At 41.1% G+C, this 19,250-nt stretch overlaps 1 protein-coding gene across 1 annotated transcript; it reads left to right on the top strand.

The window, feature by feature from the left end:
* Positions 1–807, top strand: LOC110746187 (protein FAR1-RELATED SEQUENCE 5-like). Its single transcript, XM_021946396.2, has one exon. The coding sequence runs from the start codon at positions 1–3 to the stop codon at positions 805–807; it is 807 nt and encodes a 268-aa protein (XP_021802088.2).
* The last annotated feature ends 18,443 nt before the right edge of the window (positions 808–19,250 follow it).

Raw genomic sequence — 19,250 nt, 5'->3', positions numbered from 1 at the left:
ATGTGCACCACTCAACGCGTGGAGTCCATGAACAAGTATGTCAAAGATTACTTGAGGAAAGGCGTGAAGTTGTTTGAATGTATTCCAGCAATTGATAGGGCTATGTTACGTCTTAGGAATACCACGGCGAATGATGGTTTCAACGCAAAGTACTCAACACCAGTCCTTAAAACCGCATTGACAAAACTAGAGCAACAAGCTTCTCTGATTTACACGCATAGGTTCTTTGTATTGGTACGTGAAGAGGTCGAATCTTGTTCAGCACTCACTCATGATAAGGTGATGTATAATTTTGGAGGTCGTGTATACGTATTGTCAAAATATGGTGAACCGCATAATAATTGGACTTGTGTTTACCATGGTGGGGAAAATATGCGGATAGAGTGTGGATGCCGGAAATATGAAAGTGAAGGGATCCCGTGTTGCCACCTGTTTTATGTAATGAAGTGCGAGCACCTTACGAAAATTCCTCCAACACTTATAATGAAGAGATGGACAAAGAGTGCCCAAAGCGATACATGCACAGAATGTTTCGACAAAGGCAAAGACACTACCAACGAAGGTGTAGAAATGGCGAGGTATGGAAGTTTAAGTGCTATGTCAAACAAAGTATGTTTTTATGCATCGAAGAGTGCAGATAGTTATGCCATGTTGAGAAATGAGTTTAGTAGATGGGAGGGAATTTGTGAAGGCTTACGGGAAAAGGAAGAAGAGACAAGTCTGAAATTGGGTAGTTCTGGGCAATGTCCTCAAAATATTGTGAAAGATCCAAAGATCGTTAAGACAAAAGGCACTCAAGCAAGCTAGGGTGGAAGGCGCAAGCGTCGACAATGTCTTTTGAGTCGCGGATATGGACATACAAAGCGTACTTGCTCTCAAAGAAACTTGCATCCAAGTAGAATTGCAGGTGTGAATATCCGTTCAGGTAGTGAAAACTATCAGTATAGTACTGAGAAAGGGCCGTCCCCGGACATTAGCTACAGTTATGCTAGTGAAATGGGTTCTCAATGCAGAGGCAACTATGTGGTTGATTTGTCCGTTCTGATAGTTTTTCTACTGCAGACGGAACGGGTTCTACCCCCAACACTGACGATGGTTTCTCATTCGACAATGGTTAACCTATTTCCCTATCTACTGGTTCTACCCAAAACAATTGTAGTTTTGGAACTTGGTTTACATGTAACAATTAACATTAAATGTAGATTTAGTGATGGACAAGATGCTTTCATATGATTGATATATTATTGTTTTATGTATGTATTGTTGAGAAACTGTGTTATGACTTGTATAGGGTGCTTGGATGGAAGTTTTATGTAGGCGGCGGTGATCCGAAATACATAGCATCAGAAAGGGTAAGGGGCAATTATTTTTTCAATATTAGAATCGGTAAAGACCAATTATCTGAAAATACTTGGTATTAGAAAATTGTTGGGCCGAAAAGTGCGAATTACATTCCAAAATATACCCAATTTCGTAAACCATAATTGGTTATTCTTATTTTGAATCATATCCATAGGGTTATAATGAAATTGTTACTTGCTTTTGTTTGTGTTGGCTATATACCTTCATTAGCTTTGTATTTACAGTGTTAAAGGTTTTGCACACAGCCAGTCCGAATTTGCATTGAAAATATGCAATTGCATGACAGTGACGCAATGCACGAGTGACTGTGCGCAAACGGAAATAAGAAATTTGTGTTGGCCTTGTGTTTACAGTCTTAAAGGTTTTGCACACAGCCGGTCCGAATTTGCATTGAAAAAATGCAATTGCATGACAGTGACGCAATGCACGAGTGACTGTGCGCAAACGGAAATAAGAAATTTGTGTTGGCTTTGTGTTTACAGTCTTAAAGGTTTTGCACATAGCCGGTCCGAATTTGCATTGAAAACATGCAATTGCATGATAGTGCCGCAATGCACGAGTGACTGTGCGCAAACGGAAATAAGAAATTTGTGTTGGCTTTGTGTTTACAGTCTTAAAGGTTTTGTACACAGCTGGTCTGAATTTGCATTGAAAACATGCAATTGCATGACAGTGACGCAATGCACAAGTGACTGTACATGTGCGCAAACGGAAATAAGAAATATTGATCCGATTTTGTTGTACAGGCAACATTATACATATTTTTTTGACTATAAATAAGGTAGGGCGAAATGAACGGAAATACAGAGCATGACAAACGGTTAGGGGCAATAATCCAAACATATTATATTGCAAAACGACCAATTATCGAAATTACCTAGTAATAGAAACTGTCATGTAGCGCGAATCAAATTCCAAAATATCCCGAATTTCGTAAACGAAAATGTGATTAACCCTAATATTTAATAATAGACATAGGGTCATAATAAAGTATTTACTTGCTTTTGTTTGTCTGTGCGCTATACATTAATTTGGTTTGCGTTTTTAAGCTATATTTAGTTTGCCACAGCCGGTCTCCATTTGCATTGCAAACATGCAATTGCATGACAGTGCTGCAATGCAAGAGTGACTGTGCACAAACCTCTAATAACGAAAATTGGATCATATTTTATTGTACATGCATAATTAGACCTAATTTTTTTTACTATAAATCGAAGGCTGAAATGAACCGAAATACAGAGCATGAGAAACCGTAAGGGGCTATTTCCAAACATATTATATTACAAAACTAGCAAGTATCGAAATTACCTTGTAATAGCCATTGTCCCATAGCTCAAGAGGCTCATATTACAAAAAAACCTGAATTTCGTTAACCAAATTGTGAATAACCCTAATATTTAATAATTGACATAGGGTCATAATAAAGTATTTACTTGCTTTTCTTTGTGTTTGCGCTATACATTATTTAGGTTTGCGTTTTTAAGCTATGTTTAGTTTGCCCACAGACGGTCTGCAGTTGCATTGCAAACATGCAATTGCATGACGGTCATACAATGCAATAGTGACTGTGCACAAACCCCTAATAACAAAAATTAGATAATATGTTGTTGTACAGGCATAATTAGACCTATTTTTTAACTATAAATCGAAGGGCGAAAGGAACCGAAATACAGAGTATGAGAAACGGTAAGGGGCAATAAAGTGAACATATTATATTACAAAATGGACCAATGATCCCAAAAATTTAATCGTATCCATAATTTACATGGTTTTCTTTATCTTTCGGGTATGTGAATAAACATTTTTATCACCTTTGCGTTTTTGGATTGTGGGGTGTTGTTCTGCATCCGGATTACCTAGCTGCGACCCCGTCCTCATCCTCATCCTCATCCTCATTCTCATCTTCTTTCTCTTCGACCCAAGCTTCGTCTTCATTCTCCTCTTCATCTTCCTCTTCTTCTCCATCTTCCTCTTCATCTTCTTCTTCCTCTTCTTCTTCCTCTTCTTCCTGTGCTTCTTCATCTTCCTCTTCCTCTTCTTCTTCCGATTCTTCCTCTTCCTCATCTTCTTCATGCTCTTTTGGTACCACAATTTTGGTCTCTCCTTTTCTAACTATGTCATGTTTACATTTTCTGCGATACTCCTATATACAGCGAAACAACATTGACATATATAAATAATAAATTTTGTTCAATTTTGTTGTGCACACGAGTGATGATGGTTTGCATTGCAGAATGTAACATATGACTGAAGACTTAGTTTGCATAGGTTTCTTTATGCTGTTTCGTGGCCGGGAACCTCGATGACATGCTTCAACTATGTCGGACTTGTTCTTGGTCCTCATTGTCGCTCGGGTCATCGTCCTTGAACCTATATACAGTAACAATATTAGAGATTTATAGTCCTAAAAGGGTTGTATGCTCCACATTCAGACTTTCTGAAGCTAATTACATTTGCAGGAACTATGGACAAGACATCACATCTCATTGACATATATAACACACAATGACAATCTAGTACAAATAAAATCGTTCTATCAATTTTTCAATCATACGTATAATTCTCATCCTTGTATACAGTCGATGAGAACTGTGTGTAGTGTTTAAAGCATTCAAGGAAACAAAATATCTGGTACATCTTGTTTTATTGCAAAGAGACACACACACACACATATATAGAACCTTTCGTTTCAGTAAGTAACAATATCTACAGCTAATGATTCTTGCAGCTGTTGTAGCAGGCTCCAAAGTAGCTTTCCACTTGAGCCATACGTGTCACATAAAGAATAACAATGATTAAATTTGAATCAATTTTACGTCTAGCTTAGATCGTACACTTTTGATTATGGGTTCTTGCATCTTTCCGTATTGTAGATAATTAAGTTTATATCAATCCCATGATATACATTTTCATATTTGTGTAAGGAATCTCAGTGAGGTTCACATGTTTAAAGTCATTATTGTTATATGTTATTTCAGACATGAATACAATCCTTATGTAACTTGCAAGGTTGGGCGCGGTGCGGTTTGGTTTCATTTAGGACTCAAACCGTAAACTGAATCATTGTAACATAACGGTTTGGATTAGTTTGGAGCAGGGTTCAAAATAGTAGCATAACCAAACTAGTCCATTTAGTGACTAGTTGAGTCAGTCATTACCCTTGCAACTAAGCAAATATTCTATCTTCTTTTACTTATATCAAAGGGAACTCAATTGAACTAGAGTTGAGAAAACTTTTTATCATAGAAGACAGAGAAATTTTGAAAGATGTCTAGAGAAAGAGGCCTAGGGAAGCTTACCAGTTGCAAACTGGGTGCTCAAGGACTTTGTACAACCAAATGTACAACTGTAGACACCATCCACTAGAGTTCTAATGCAGGGCTCCATACATGTAGTTTCTTTAATCATTTTGTAACAGATGATTAAAACAAAGGGATTTAGAGAAGTGGGGATTGCAGAGAAGGGGGGAAAATAAGATTAAAGAAAACCCAAGAACACAAACGCTCTAATCTGAACTCCCACACTGTTTTTTTGCTTTTTATTTTTGCTGTGAATATATCCAAACATATGCAGAAATCAAAACATAAATACCCAAACAAATGCAAAACCCTATAACAGAATCGAAGAGGAACTGAGAAAGAGAGAGAGAAACATAGTACCAGAGAGAGAGACCAAGAGAGGCTGAGAGAAGATCGGCGGCAGGAGGCGCGACGTGATGGCATTGCTCGAGATCGGCGGCAGAACGCGCGAGACAAAGAGACTGCAGCAGTTCGAATTGAAGATTTTGAAAAAAATGTCTCTTTCTGAATTGAACGGTTCGTGGCCTCTAAGGAGGAGTAATAGTATAGAGCCCCACAGTACTGTGTTTGGTCTTGGGTGAAAAATCAATTGGGTTTGGGCTTGCGCGATAGTGTGGTGTGAAGAGAGGGTTTAGGGGTGATGTACCCAATAATGTGAAACTCACTAGACGTGGTTCATTTAGTGGTGCGAACAACGCCATTAAACAAGCCTTTGGAAGTGAACAAGTGAAGGAGTCGATTCCCGTCGTGCGTTCTGTGCCAGAAATAATGGCACGATTATGTCCTCCGACGGAAAATAGTCCGCCACTTGCTCATCCAGTCGACCCACCTCCGCCAATTATTGAGCCCTACTTGTACTCAACTGTGTCGGAGTATGAGGACCGGGAACCCCTTACGTGTATGATGAGTCCATAGTGGTCATATAAGTTAGTATCTTACTGTATTTGTTGTTGGTTGCTGTGCAATTTCCTACACTTGTATTGTCATATGTTTTCACCTTATGTTCATACCTACATTTGCCTTTATTCTAAATGCAAACAATGTTTTTTGCATGCAAACACATACAATTGCATGTGAGACAGACAACCAGCATATAATAATATGCAATTGCAGTAATCAGATGCAGTTGAGAGGTACCTGTGCGCAATTCCAAAATTCGTAAAACAGGTGGTTATAATTTGCACTTTCAACGTACAAAGTTCGGCCAACTTGTTAAGTTCTTCGTCAACTACTCTTCGAGCGGACTCGGTTACTTCCTTTAAACGCCTATTTTTTGGGTTCTTCACCAATGATAGTGCAACACGAACCCGCTCACTTGCATGTTGAAACTGCAAATAAAAAACAACCCGTCACAGAAATGATTAACAAAAATATTTGACATAGAACACAAAACTATGAAACGATATATAGGCTGACTCACTTCATTTGAACCGTGTGATGTGCATTCAATGTCTTCTAGCCAATTCATGACAAAGATACCACAATCACATCCATTCAGTTGTTTACGGGCCTTGTCAGTTCGCACAATGTTGAATTTTGCAAACAACCAGCCCTTTTCAAAATCTTTGACAATCTCATCATTGTAAATATGGTCCAAAACTTTCATCTACAACACAATCAACTCAAATCAATTCTTAGTCGGGATGTTAGGAGAATAAAAATACTAACCAAAATTAGGTCAATTAAACTTACAATTCGTTCTGCTTGTTGATAACGAGCTGCGTTATATTTAGGACCGGGGAGACTATCCCATATTTCAACCTTTTTTTCACCAATAAGCACGACTAGCAAATACCAATGACTCCCGATTCGATCCATAACGGGGATGAACATCTAGGAGCACAATGACTTGATTAGAAAAACATGCGTATACAAAAGCTAGCTCAAGATTTTGCAAAAAACAACTTAAATTCATACCTTCTCGCACTTCTTAAGGCCTACGGTGAACCGGTTTGAGTTTTCCCTTCTCAGTTTGACACCCAATTCAAAAAGTTTACCATCACTTGTATCATTAACTTTATCCTACATTGACATATAATGTAAGCTTAAATTCATTTACTAAATCACAACCTATAACACTTTCAAAAATATGAATGCATACCGATACATATGTGGGGAAGTACCAATTCCTTGAGCCCTTTTCTTGTAGATAATACACTTGTGCGTTCATTACTCCATCATTAATCCACATTTCGGGCCTCAAGCACATTAACTCACCTCTGGTGACATGATGTTCGTTTTCAATTTGAATTATAACTTCCCCACTACAACGGAAGAAGAAATCAATTGTTATAATTCAATTCACGTACGCGACAACATATAAGGAATTTGGTCGATTTAATAATTCAACACTTGTTTGTTACCTTGAAAGGTCGTTAGACCTAAACATATAACTAAACAACTCCAAATCGGAGTCTGCTAAGTCCCCAGGTTTTAATTTGAAAGGCCCAATTTTAATCTTTGACGCCGTCTTCTGCACTGCCTTTCCTTTTGCATTTGACGGGTCAATCCATGGCTCTCTACAATAATGCCCTGGACACCTTTCTGTCGTACGGCGTGTCTTAATTCCACCTATATCACCATGAGCATATTTTGTGAACTTCCTCTTTTCCACGTCAATTTTCAATTGTGGAAAAGAGAATTCAAATATTACATTTAGGAAAAAAAAATTAAGTATTTTACAACTATGTAAATAAATGCATACTTAATAAATGTAAAAGATAACAAGAAACTCGATCTTCAAACTCCTAATCGCTCATCATACCTCGGGTTCAATGAAACCCTGTCCATCCGGTAATGGCGTCCAAGGATTGTTCACATCAACTGCACCTTTCTCCTTTAATTTGCTACATTTTTCACCCTTCTTCGTCACAACATTCTCACCACCATCATCGGATATTTTCAGTGCACCATCCTCCTTAGTTTGATTTACATCTCCATGTCCCGGATGAAGAGGTCCTCTTGTGTCCTTCATGCAGTTGCATTGACTCATTACCTTGTCAGTGATTTCCAACACTGAGCGCTGGACCTCGGCTAGTATTATTGGCCCCAACGTGATAGCAAGTCCTTCAACTGAGCGCTTCACCTCGGCCTGTATTACTGGCGCCAAACTAATAGCAACTTCTTGAACAATTCTGTCAACGTTTACTCCGGACACTTCATTCGTTGAACGGTGCTTTGAAACAACCCGAACGGTAGGACTATCAAACCCACCTTGCTTTCTAACCCATTTAATCAATTTCCACACTGAGTTATTGTCCCAAGACACAATGGGATCCAAAGATTTATCAACATATACTCCACCATGGACAATTGAATAGAAATAAAATAGTTGGAGAAAAAGCAGTGACCCATTTACATATGCAACTTTCTTCGCTTTGAACGACCTAACACCTTCACGTAAGAAGTTGAATCCATGGTCGGCCCAGTTCTTGCTATCTATCTTTCCTGGGATCGTCAATAAAGTTAAATAGTTCCCAGTCACTGATGGTGAAGATGTGGGGCAAAGTACAATGCCAAGTGTAAACATCACAAATCGAACTTTAAAGTCCTCATTCGCATTTTCGCACTTTTCCAACTGTTCAGCTAAACCCCTTACTAATACTCTTTTACCATTTCCACCGAAACTTTCACTAACTGTTTCACCTTTTCATCTTTTACCGGACACCCGAGTTCAACATTCTCACCGGTGTTCTTAAGACCCATAACACGCCCGAAGTCATAGGCACTTATTCCAAACACATTGCCGTGCAGTTCTATAGAAGACGTATCAGAATTGAACCTTTGAATCAAAAATTGGCATAGTTAGCGGTGTAAACGAGTGCAGGACAAAGTTGACACGTTACCGAACCCAATACTATTAATTGCTAACCGCTTTTCATTCGACAATTTTCCCACCGTTCGATGGAATCGGTTCGGGCTGCATCTAGTGATCAAACCCATCTCATTCACTGAGTCGTTTACTTGCCCACTCGAACCTTCAACTTGCCCACTCAAACTTTCGAAGGCAAAACCATATGTTGCCTTCTCTTTAGGGTTCAATTTCCTCCACTTATTAACAATATCTTCTTCTACTTGAAAAAATAAATTCTCATTAAAAGAGCATTTTTCATACAATAATTAATAAACTGACCCAATCCATTGCCATCTCTCACCTTACTATCCAACTTTGCATTGCGCACTTTCCCCATTTCATGTCGTTCTTTTTTTCTGTAAATCATTTATTTTTAATCAAAAAATCATCATAATATTAACCAACCACATTTCCAATTTTTAGATGTACGTATAACTTACATGAAATTAAAAAATGCATCTCGGCCAACTCTTGAATGTTGTACATTACTCTCGACCTTGCGCTTTCCTTTCGCTTCTCCCCTTTTTGGAGCTTCCATAACCTGCATAAATCAAGTACACAACACTATCATGCGATTCTTTCTAGCGACGAGAATCTGACTACTTATCCAAAGCCGAATACACCCTAAACCCCCTAAACACCACAACATCACATTGGTGACCTGGATTTGCACACAGTCTCTTAGTAATCGCATATACTGATATGCAATTGCACAAGTCTCTTAGTAATTGCATATACTGATATGCAATTGCACAACACTACTTGCAAGTGCATCAGCCCTCCATTATAACATTGCACAAATAATGCACACAACCCACCCATGAATTTCTCTCTTGGGCCGGGATTCTCAATCCTTTCAAATCCCAATCCAAATCTTAACCAATCCTAACATTACACTTTCGGAACACTTTACGCTCCAGAACACAATATTCAAAAACACAGTCAAACCTACCTACCTACCTACCACGAAATCACCTCACTTGCATATTTTAAAAACAAAACTATATATTGTAATTGCATTCAATGACTTGGATTTGCATACAGGTGATTAGTAATTGCATATAGACATATGCAATTGCATGACAGTATTTAAAATTGCATGAACATTACAACCAACAATGTACGATACCCACTTCACGTCACCACACTTTCACAATCAGAAACCCACTTCATCTCATGAATGTCAACAACCTACTTCCCCTCTTGCCCCAAGTTATCACCACAAAATTTCAATTAACAATAACATAAAACAAAGTGTTAACTTACTTTCACAATGAGCTAATACCAAATGCTTTCACAAGGGATCGATTACAGATGAGAGGAGTGCCAACAACCCACCAATGACTGGAAAAACTCAATTCCAATTCCTATTATCAACCCGAAATGCTAACCCCTAAAATTATCACCAAAATCCAAACCCTAAAATAAGGGGGTTTTGATAATGATGACAAAGAAGAGAGATGTTGCAGAGAGGAGGAAGACCACGAAGAGGATGACTTTGAAGACCACGAATAGGAGTTTAAGAAGAGGAGTTCAAGAAGATGAGTTCAAGAAGATGACTTTGAAGACCACGAAGAAATCAGTTTGAAGTTCAACCAGATGTTGCAGAGAGGAGGAACATCATGAAGAGGATGCCTTTGAAGACCACGAAGAGAAGTTGAAGAAGATGACTTTGAAGACCACGAAGAAATTAGTTTGAACTTCAGCCAGATGAGCTTAGGGAAGAAGACGATGTTGATGCGCGCGTGAAATCTTTCACCTGTTGACCTGCTGCTAAGGTTTCCCTTGTTTTTAAAAACAAGCACGTGACTGCCATGTGACTGGCTGTACCGATACGCCCGATGCACCATAGAAGTACTCTAGTTTTAAATGAATAGACATTATTTCATTTGATCTCATGTCATGGGATGCCTTCCAATTTGTACATGTTGGCCCAAAAGTCCATGTCCGTCAATAGGAAGATCTCAGGGAAGAAATCAAAGGCTTAATTCATTGAATTTAATTTTATCCGATGGGATTGACAAATCGCTAAATACTGTTACATTTAAGCTCTTTATTTTTCTGAACTTTGTTTTTGTATTGAAAATAGTGTTGGCGAGTATAGCCCTATTCTATTAGGTTTTATTTATCTTTTTCTTTTGTATAGATATTATGTAATTATGATTCCACTTATTTCCTAATTAAACCCTACTAGGGTTTTTAACCTTGTATTATAAATACCTCCTTTCGGAGAATGAAATAGATCTGAAAATATTCTACCCATATTGTTTGACTTGGAATCAGAGCCGACTTTCTGGTGACCTGTGTGTGTTGTGCCCACCCGTGTTCTACTCTGTGCCCCAATTTCTTTTAGGGTTCTTGTGCCCGTGCCTGTGCTGTGTTTATCGTATCTGCTCCGTGTTGTGTTTGTTTCCGCTACTATCATGGGTGATGATTCCAAGGTTGTGATTGGTACTAGTGCGTCTACATCGACGGAGGCACGTCCCTCGCGTGATTACTCTACCCCGATTACGTCTGACAAATTGGATGGCTCCAATTATGCCTCTTGGTCTCGTGGTGCGCGTATTACGATTACTAGTCGTCGTATGGCTAGTTGGATCAACGGGAAGAAGCCTGCTCCGTCTTAAGATTCCGTTGCCTATGCTGAATGGGAGGAAGATAATTGTCTGGTGCAGTCATGGCTTCTCAATTCCATGACTAAACCAGTTCGTGCCTTGTTCGAACATGGTGATATTGCTTTTGATATATGGGAGGCTGCTCGGAAGACCTATACTGTGACTCAGAATAGTTCTCGTTTGTTTCAACTCCAACGGCAATCCATACTTATAGGTCAGAATGGTGAATCCGTGAAAGTGTTCTATGAAAAACTTCATGCTATCTGGCAAGAGATTGATTGTCTGCGTCCGCATGAGTTTAGTTGTTTTACTGATGGGGCTCATCGTCTGAAAGAAATTGAAACCGATCGAGTTTATGATTTTCTTGGCAGACTTGATCCACCGTATGATGGTGTTCGTAGCCGTATTCTTGCTCTTAGTCCTGTTCCACCTCCTCTCGAAGCCTATGCTATGGTCATGGAGGAAGATACTCGTCAGTCCGCTATGCTTGGAGGAGGATCGCTGGCTCTCAAGGTTGACCCAGCACGTCAGCGACCGGTCGCCCTGCACGACGCGACCAGTCGCTCTCTGTCTAGAAAGTTTGGATCTTCTGCTGGATCTTGTCCTTCTACCTCTACCTCTACCTCTCTTGAAGGTCCGCCTAGTGCCGCCATTGTAATGAGAATCATTACTCTGAGAAGTGTTTTAAGGAGCATGGTTACCTTGATTGGATTGCTGACTACAAAGCTCGTATGTATGGCCCCAAGACCACTTACACTGTGACTCCTGATGAGGCCCGTCCTCCGGCTCCATCTGCAAATCTGTGTGCTTCCGATACTATGCTAGGTATGGGTTCTACTAGATGGATAATTGACACTGGTGCTTCTGATCATATGACTTATAATGATAATATGTTTGATGAGTTGTCGCATAACCCTCGTGACCCCTATATTACTAGTGCTAATGGTTTACCTTCCCCAGTTACCGGTGAAGGTACCATCCATCTCACTCCTTCTTTACCTCTGTCTCATGCACTCTTGGTTCCCAATATTCATTGCAATTTGTAATCTGTTGAGCGTTTACTTGATACACTTAACGCTTCTGCTACCTTCTATTCTACCCATTGTTTTTTCCAAGATCTCAGGACTCACGAGAAGATTGGGCATGGTAAACGTATAGGGGGGTTATCTTACTTACAGTTGCCAGCTGCAGCAGTTCGTGGTTGTGTCGCTAATAAAGCTCTGAGTGGCAGTGTCAAAGACAAGCAACAACTTTGGTTATGGCATCGTCGCTTAGGACATCCGTCGTTTGGTTATCTTAGACATTTGTTTCCTTCGTTATGTAGTTCGGGTGATGAGTCTAGTTTCAAATGTGAGACTTGTGTAATGGCCAAGAGCCACCGTACTGTTTTTCCCTTAAGTAATAATAAAGCTGCTTTGCCTTTTGAGTTAGTACATTCTGATGTCTGGGGTCCTGCTCGTGTGACTTCTCATGGTTTCCGTTGGTTTGTTACGTTTGTTGATGACTGCACTCGCTTAACATGGGTGTATTTGATGAAGAATAAACATGATGTTGCCTCTATTCTTCCTGACTTTTGTGTCATGGTGTCTACTCAGTTCCATGCTCGTGTTAAAGTATTTCGGACGAATAATGGCCGTGAATATGTGAATCATACCTTGACCCAGTTCTTTCGTGATCAAGGTATCATTCATCAAACTACCACTCCATTCACACCTCAACAGAATGATGTGTCTGAAAGGAAGAATCGTCAGTTACTTGAAGTTGCTCGCTCTCTGATGTTGGATATGTCTGTTCCCCATCATCTTTGGGGACATGGTGTCTTGGCCGCCGCCTACTTGATTAACCGTACTCCTAGTCGGGTTCTTGATTTCAAGACCCCACTTGATGTGTTGTGCGCTCTTACTCCTCCGGTTTCGGTCTCTAAGTTACCTCCGAAGGTGTTTGGGTGCGTTGTGTATGCTCATGTCTACTCCCATCAACGGAGTAAACTTGATCCTTATGCTCTCCGCTGCGTCTTCATTGGTTATTCTACTACTCAGAAGGGTTATAAGTGTTATCACCCGCCTACTCAGAAGGTACATGTCACTTTGGATGTCACCTTTCATGAAGAAGTACCCTATTATGTTTCTCCCTCCTCTTCAATTCAGGGGGAGAGGGGGAGTGAATTGAAGAGTTTCGGAGTAGAAGATATGGAAGATCTTGGAGCTGAAGAAGGAATTTCTGGCGAACAGGAAGTGACCGGTCGTAGGGAGGATGCGACCGGTCGCCAACGAATCTGTGCTGCAAACGACCGGTCGCACATAGGAAGCGACCGGTCGCCTGCCTCGACGAACGACAACAGTACCGATACAAGCGAAGCGACCGGTCGCAGTGAGGAAATGACCAATCGCGAACGAATCTGTCCTGGAAACGACCGGTCGCACGTAGGAAGCGACCGGTCGCCTTCCTCGACGAGCGACAACAATACCGATACAAGTGACGTGACCGGTCGCGAGGAATGTCACGACCGGTCGCCAGACGATATTTTTGGTGTTTTCGAGCCTCTCTCAGAAGGACATAATAGTGATATTGGCGACTCTCGTTCAGATGAAATTGATACTAGACCCCCCTCTGCCCTGCCATTGCCTCAATTAAGTTGTGATAATGAGGAAACCTAAAGTGCAATATTCTCCTGATATACATGCCAAGTCTAAATATCCCATTAACCATTATATGTCAACTCATCGTTTATCTAAGTCATATGCATCATATTTGTGTCATTATCTAGTGTATGTGTGTCAACTAAGTTGCAGGATGCTCTATCTGATCAAAACTGGGTAGATGCAATGCATGTTGAGATGGAAGCCTTGAACAAGAATGCTACTTGGGAGTTAGTTCCTTTACCAAAAGGAAAAAAGGCAGTTGGGTGCAGATGGATGTTTACTTTGAAGTACAAGGCTGATGGTTCCATTGACCGTTACAAGGCAAGATTGGTAGCAAAAGGGTATACTCAGACATATGGAGTGGATTACACAGAGACTTTTGCTCTAGTAGCTAAGCTCAACACTGTACGCATACTCTTATCCTTAGCTGCTAATCATGACTGGCCGCTGTTACAATTTGATGTCAAGAATGCTTTCCTCCATGGTGACCTCAAAGAAGAAATATACATGGATCCTCCACCGGGTATCCTCGTGACCTCTAAGGAGGGTATGGTGTGCAAGCTACGGAAATCATTGTATGGATTAAAGCAGTCTCCAAGAGCTTGGTTCGGGAGGTTTGCTGCATTTATGAGAAAGTCTGGGTATGTACAAAGTAACGCGGATCATACTTTGTTTCTGAAACGACGCAGAGGTAAATTGACAGCTTTAATAATTTATGTTGATGATATGATTGTAACTGGAGATGATCAGGTAGAAATACAGAATCTTCAGAAATATCTTGTGTCTGAATTTGAGATGAAATCATTAGGTGACTTGAAATACTTTCTTGGGATTGAAGTTGCCAGATCTAAGCATGGTATTTTTCTGTCCCAAAGAAAATATGTTTTGGACTTGCTTGTAGAAACTGGAATGTTGGATTGTAAACCCTTTGATACTCCTAGTGAACAGAATCACAAGTTGGGGTTGTATCCTGATCAATCTCCTACTGATAAGGAGCGCTATCAACAGCTTGTGGGAAAATTAATTTATTTGGCTCATACACGTCCGGATGTTGCATATGCAGTGAGTGTAGTGAGTCAGTTTATGCACTCACCTAGTGAAGATCATATGGGTGCCGTGACACGTATTTTGAGATACCTCAAAGGGACTCCGGGCAAGGGGTTAATGTTTTCCAAGTACGGTCATACAAATGTGGAAGGGTACACAGATGCTGATTGGGCAGGTTCAGCTACAGATAGCCGCTCGACATCTGGGTATTTTATATTTGTTGGTGGCAATCTTGTTACGTGGAGGAGCAAGAAACAAAAGGTGGTGTCTCGATCTAGTGCTGAGGCCGAGTATCGGGGAATGGCTCATGGTATATCTGAGTTACTATGGTTGAGGAGATTATTGAGAGACCTTGGTTTTGGGCCTAAGAAACCCATGGATTTATATTGTGACAATACGGCTGCGATTGCAATTGCTCATAACCCGGTACAACATGATCGTACAAAGCATGTGGAGGTTGATCAAAATTTCATTAAAGAAAAGTTGGATGCAGAGATTGTTTCTTTTCCGTTCATCCGCTCAGAGTATCAGTTAGCCGATGTTCTTACGAAAGCTGTTTCTACAAGTATCTTTCGCAACTCGCTTGACAAGTTGGACATGCGTGACGTCTTTGCTCCAACTTGAGGGGGAGTGTTGGCGAGTATAGCCTTATTCTATTAGGTTTTATTTATCTTTTCCTTTTGTATAGATATTATGTAATTAGGATTCCACTTATTTCCTAATTAAACCCTACTAGGGTTTGTAACCTTGTATTATAAATACCTCCTTTCGGAGAATGAAATAGATCTGAAAATATTCTACCCATATTGTTTGACTAATAGGTCAATTGTGCAATGGACTTGAAGTTTTTATATATTTATAAAAAAAAATACAACAACTAACAACCACAGTAATTGGGAACGCCCTTTAGCTCATCATACTGCATATCAATACCGTCATCAATAAAAAAATTTCCAAAGCCTAATATAGACCTGATGGATTAGGAGATTGAACATGCATTAGGATTTTCGTCTAGAAACGGTGAATATGTCCAAGTTCCATAAGGCACTGCAGATGGATCAGCAGCGTCTCTCTCTTTCTTGTCTTCCGTGGCTGGGCCAACTGATACTATTTCCGCTGCAACTATTTTCCTAACCGTATCCACCATTCTCACTACATCCATCCCTCTTCTTCTTGCCACTTTTAGCTGTTGGTTCTTCGAATCCAAACTGATTGAATCAACCCCTGTTCATTAAAATCAGCAGAAATTTAAGAATTATTATTGTAATATATTTACTTTCCAAGTTAGTCTAAGGTAAATCCCACTAAAAGTGGATCTCGGCTTGTTAGCCTTAAAGTTAGATGTGATTCAATGTACTATCTGTATATATACTTTGTTCTGTTGATATGAGAAAGATACAAGAAAATATTCATCCAATTGTTCATCGTCTGTTCTATAACCCTTAACAATATTCATCCAATTGTTCATCGTCTGTTCTATAACCCTTAACCCTACTATGGTTTTCTTAAGAAAAAATAAAGAAAAAGAAAAAGAAAACAGAAGCAGCAAACATGTATATACTTGATCTATTCTATTTCTCATATCATATGGTGTGGGAGCAAATATTTTCGTCTCCAATCAGAGCACGCCACGTGGAAAAGAAGATTATCCCTTAAATTAATTAATTAAACCATTTATTGGGATAATTAATTAATCTGGATAATATCTTAATTATATGGTATTATCTCATAATTAATAAAGATAATATCATTAATTGGGATATTATCTTATAATTAATGAGATAATATCAATAATTGAGGTATTATCTTATCAAAGGGATAATATCCTAATTATAGGATATTATCTTATAATTAACAAGATAATTCAGATATTATCAAGCCCGACTCAATCTCTACGAAACCTTAGCCCCGAGGCTCCTATAAATAGATGGGTTTATTCATCATTCCAGGTACTTCAAAACCTAGCTCCAAAACCCGAGAAAATACCCGAAGCTCTCTCTCTCCCTCTCCACTCTCCACTCTCCATATTTTCTCCACACGGCTTCGGCCACCACACACGGCTCCGGCCGCCCAATTTACACCATACAAACTCCGTACCCTTTGCTTAGCTATTGTTTTCCTACAAACACTCGGACTAACTTAGGCATCGGAGGGCCTTTGGCCAACACCCCTCGGGTGTGGTCTATTTACTCCAATCTGTTTTACAGGAATTGAGGAAGAGAGAGAAGGAAGATCGAAGGTTCAAGGATCTAGAAGCGAATATTCTCCCGTGAGATTATTTGCACAAACATTTGGTGCTTTCATTGAGAGCACGAGTTATACTCAACGCATGCTCAAGGAATCCGTTCCTCCTATTTTCCAAATCCACCGAAGCCTTCCAAACAACCATGGTTGGAAGCAAGCGCACGAGGAGCAAGACCGCCGCAATGGCTCAATCCGTGACGGCCAAAAGCTACTCCTCCCATGATCCTGCGATCGACATGGTGGCACCACCACCTTTAGCCGCCATGAACCCGCAACAAACCACCGCGCCACCTGCTGGGCCCTCAGCTGGGACCACTGCGCTAGCCGTCGTCGTACCATCTCAAGGCCCCGTGGCCGGATCTAGCCACCTTCATAGCATTGCCGCCGAGCATGGTGGAACCTCCCATCAAGGTGGGCTCACTACCACCGCCGACTTTGGCCCAATCTTGGAGCAACTTCAGTCATTCCCTCCATTGCCTCTGCGCCCGATGCACGCTCCCGCTCACACCTCTAATGAAACCCTAGCCCTTGTGCAATTGGGCTCCACACACTTCTCTCCTCCCGATCCACGAAGTCAAGTAGACCTTAATCTGAGGGTTGACCAGCTAACTCAGAGAATGGACGACCAAAATAATTTGATGAGGCAACTCCTCAACCAAATAAATTTGGCTCAAAACCTTGGCCTTGGACAACAGGGCGAAGAGAGAAGGATGGACGAACGCGCCGATATGCAGTTCAATGGGCACCAAGCAGGTTAAGCAGGAGTAAGCAGACAAGGAGATGGACAACAACGTGCTCAACTTGTTGACATGTCGCAAGCATCTGCGAGCCACACTCAGAGCAGACGAAGTCTCCCATCCAGACTGAATCTAAGGGCCAATGTGCGCGAAAGGCTAGGCCCACAACCTGGCATCCGCGCCCGCCTGGGCCCGCAGGGAAACATTCTTGAAAGGCTAGGCTCCCAAAGAGGTCAACCTAACGGCCATCACAATGAGGATCATGAAGAAAGGCGCTCTGCTGCTCGCTCACAGAGAAATGTTCACAAAAGGCTAGGCCCTCGGGGAGGTCAACCAGATAACCCTCACAATGAGAACCGTGGGGAAAGGCGCTCCGTTGCCCGCCCGCAAAGAACCAATTCTCGTCACCAAGTTACAGAGGATCCCTCGCAAGCGCAGTCCACCAACACGCCGTCTAAGCAGCATAGCCAAGAAGGTCGACCCTTGCAAACCAACGAGGAAGTCAATCAGCGTCATCCAAATTGCCAAGGTCGCCCACGTGACCGACTAGCCATGCGTGTGGAAGACGTTGAGAAGCTTGTAAATAACCAACTTCGAGACTTAAAGATTGGCGGAAATTTCGAAGATACACTACGCATGGAAGTAGACCGAGCAAATTCCTCACCTGTCACTGCCGAAATCGAGCAGGCTACTCCTCCAAAATGATTCTCAACGCCCTCTTTCACATGCTTCAAAGGAGATTCCGATCCCGAAAGCCATCTGAAGCATTTCAAGAGCCTTATGATCCTCTACAAAGCCGAAGACGCGCTAATGTGCAAGGTGTTTGCAATGACTTTGCGAGGAGCAGCTCAGGACTGGTTCCATACCTTGCCTTCCGGGTCGGTCAGCAACTTCAAGGAGCTTGCTTATGTCTTCACCAAAGAGTACACTTCTTACGGGACGATCAAGAAGAATCCTGACCACCTGTATAACCTGCGTAAGAAGCCCAACAAATCTCTTCGAGATTACATCAAGAGATTCAAAGCAGAAAATGCTAACATCGTAGGATGCAATGACCGAATCGCGTCCTCTGCATTCAAGAAAGGTCTTCCAGCTGAACACGACTTATACCGCGAGCTGACTATCACTCCCAGCCAGACTCTAGCAGAGGTCATTGCGACCGCGGAACGCTACGCACTCTAGGATAACGATCGAATCGCCGCGAAGAAGTCCACCGAGCAGGAAGATCAGCCGAACAAGCAGGCAGGGCAAAGAAGCGACAGGTTTAGCAGCTGAGACAAAGACAAACGTAGGTCGCGCCCACAAGGAGACCTTACGACAAAGGAGAACTACACCAAGTTCTCAACCCCTATACATCAAATCTTAGCACAAGTAAAGGATAAACCTTGGGTACGAAGACCGCCACCCTTGAAAGGAGATCCGGATAAGAGGGATACCAGAAAATATTGTGC

Source organism: Prunus avium, chromosome 2 (genome assembly GCF_965620075.1).
Source record: "Prunus avium chromosome 2, drPruAviu1.hap1.1, whole genome shotgun sequence".
Taxonomy (NCBI): Eukaryota; Viridiplantae; Streptophyta; class Magnoliopsida; order Rosales; family Rosaceae; genus Prunus; species Prunus avium.
Note: the sequence above shows the minus strand (reverse complement) of the source record. Positions and strands in the feature narration are given on the sequence as shown.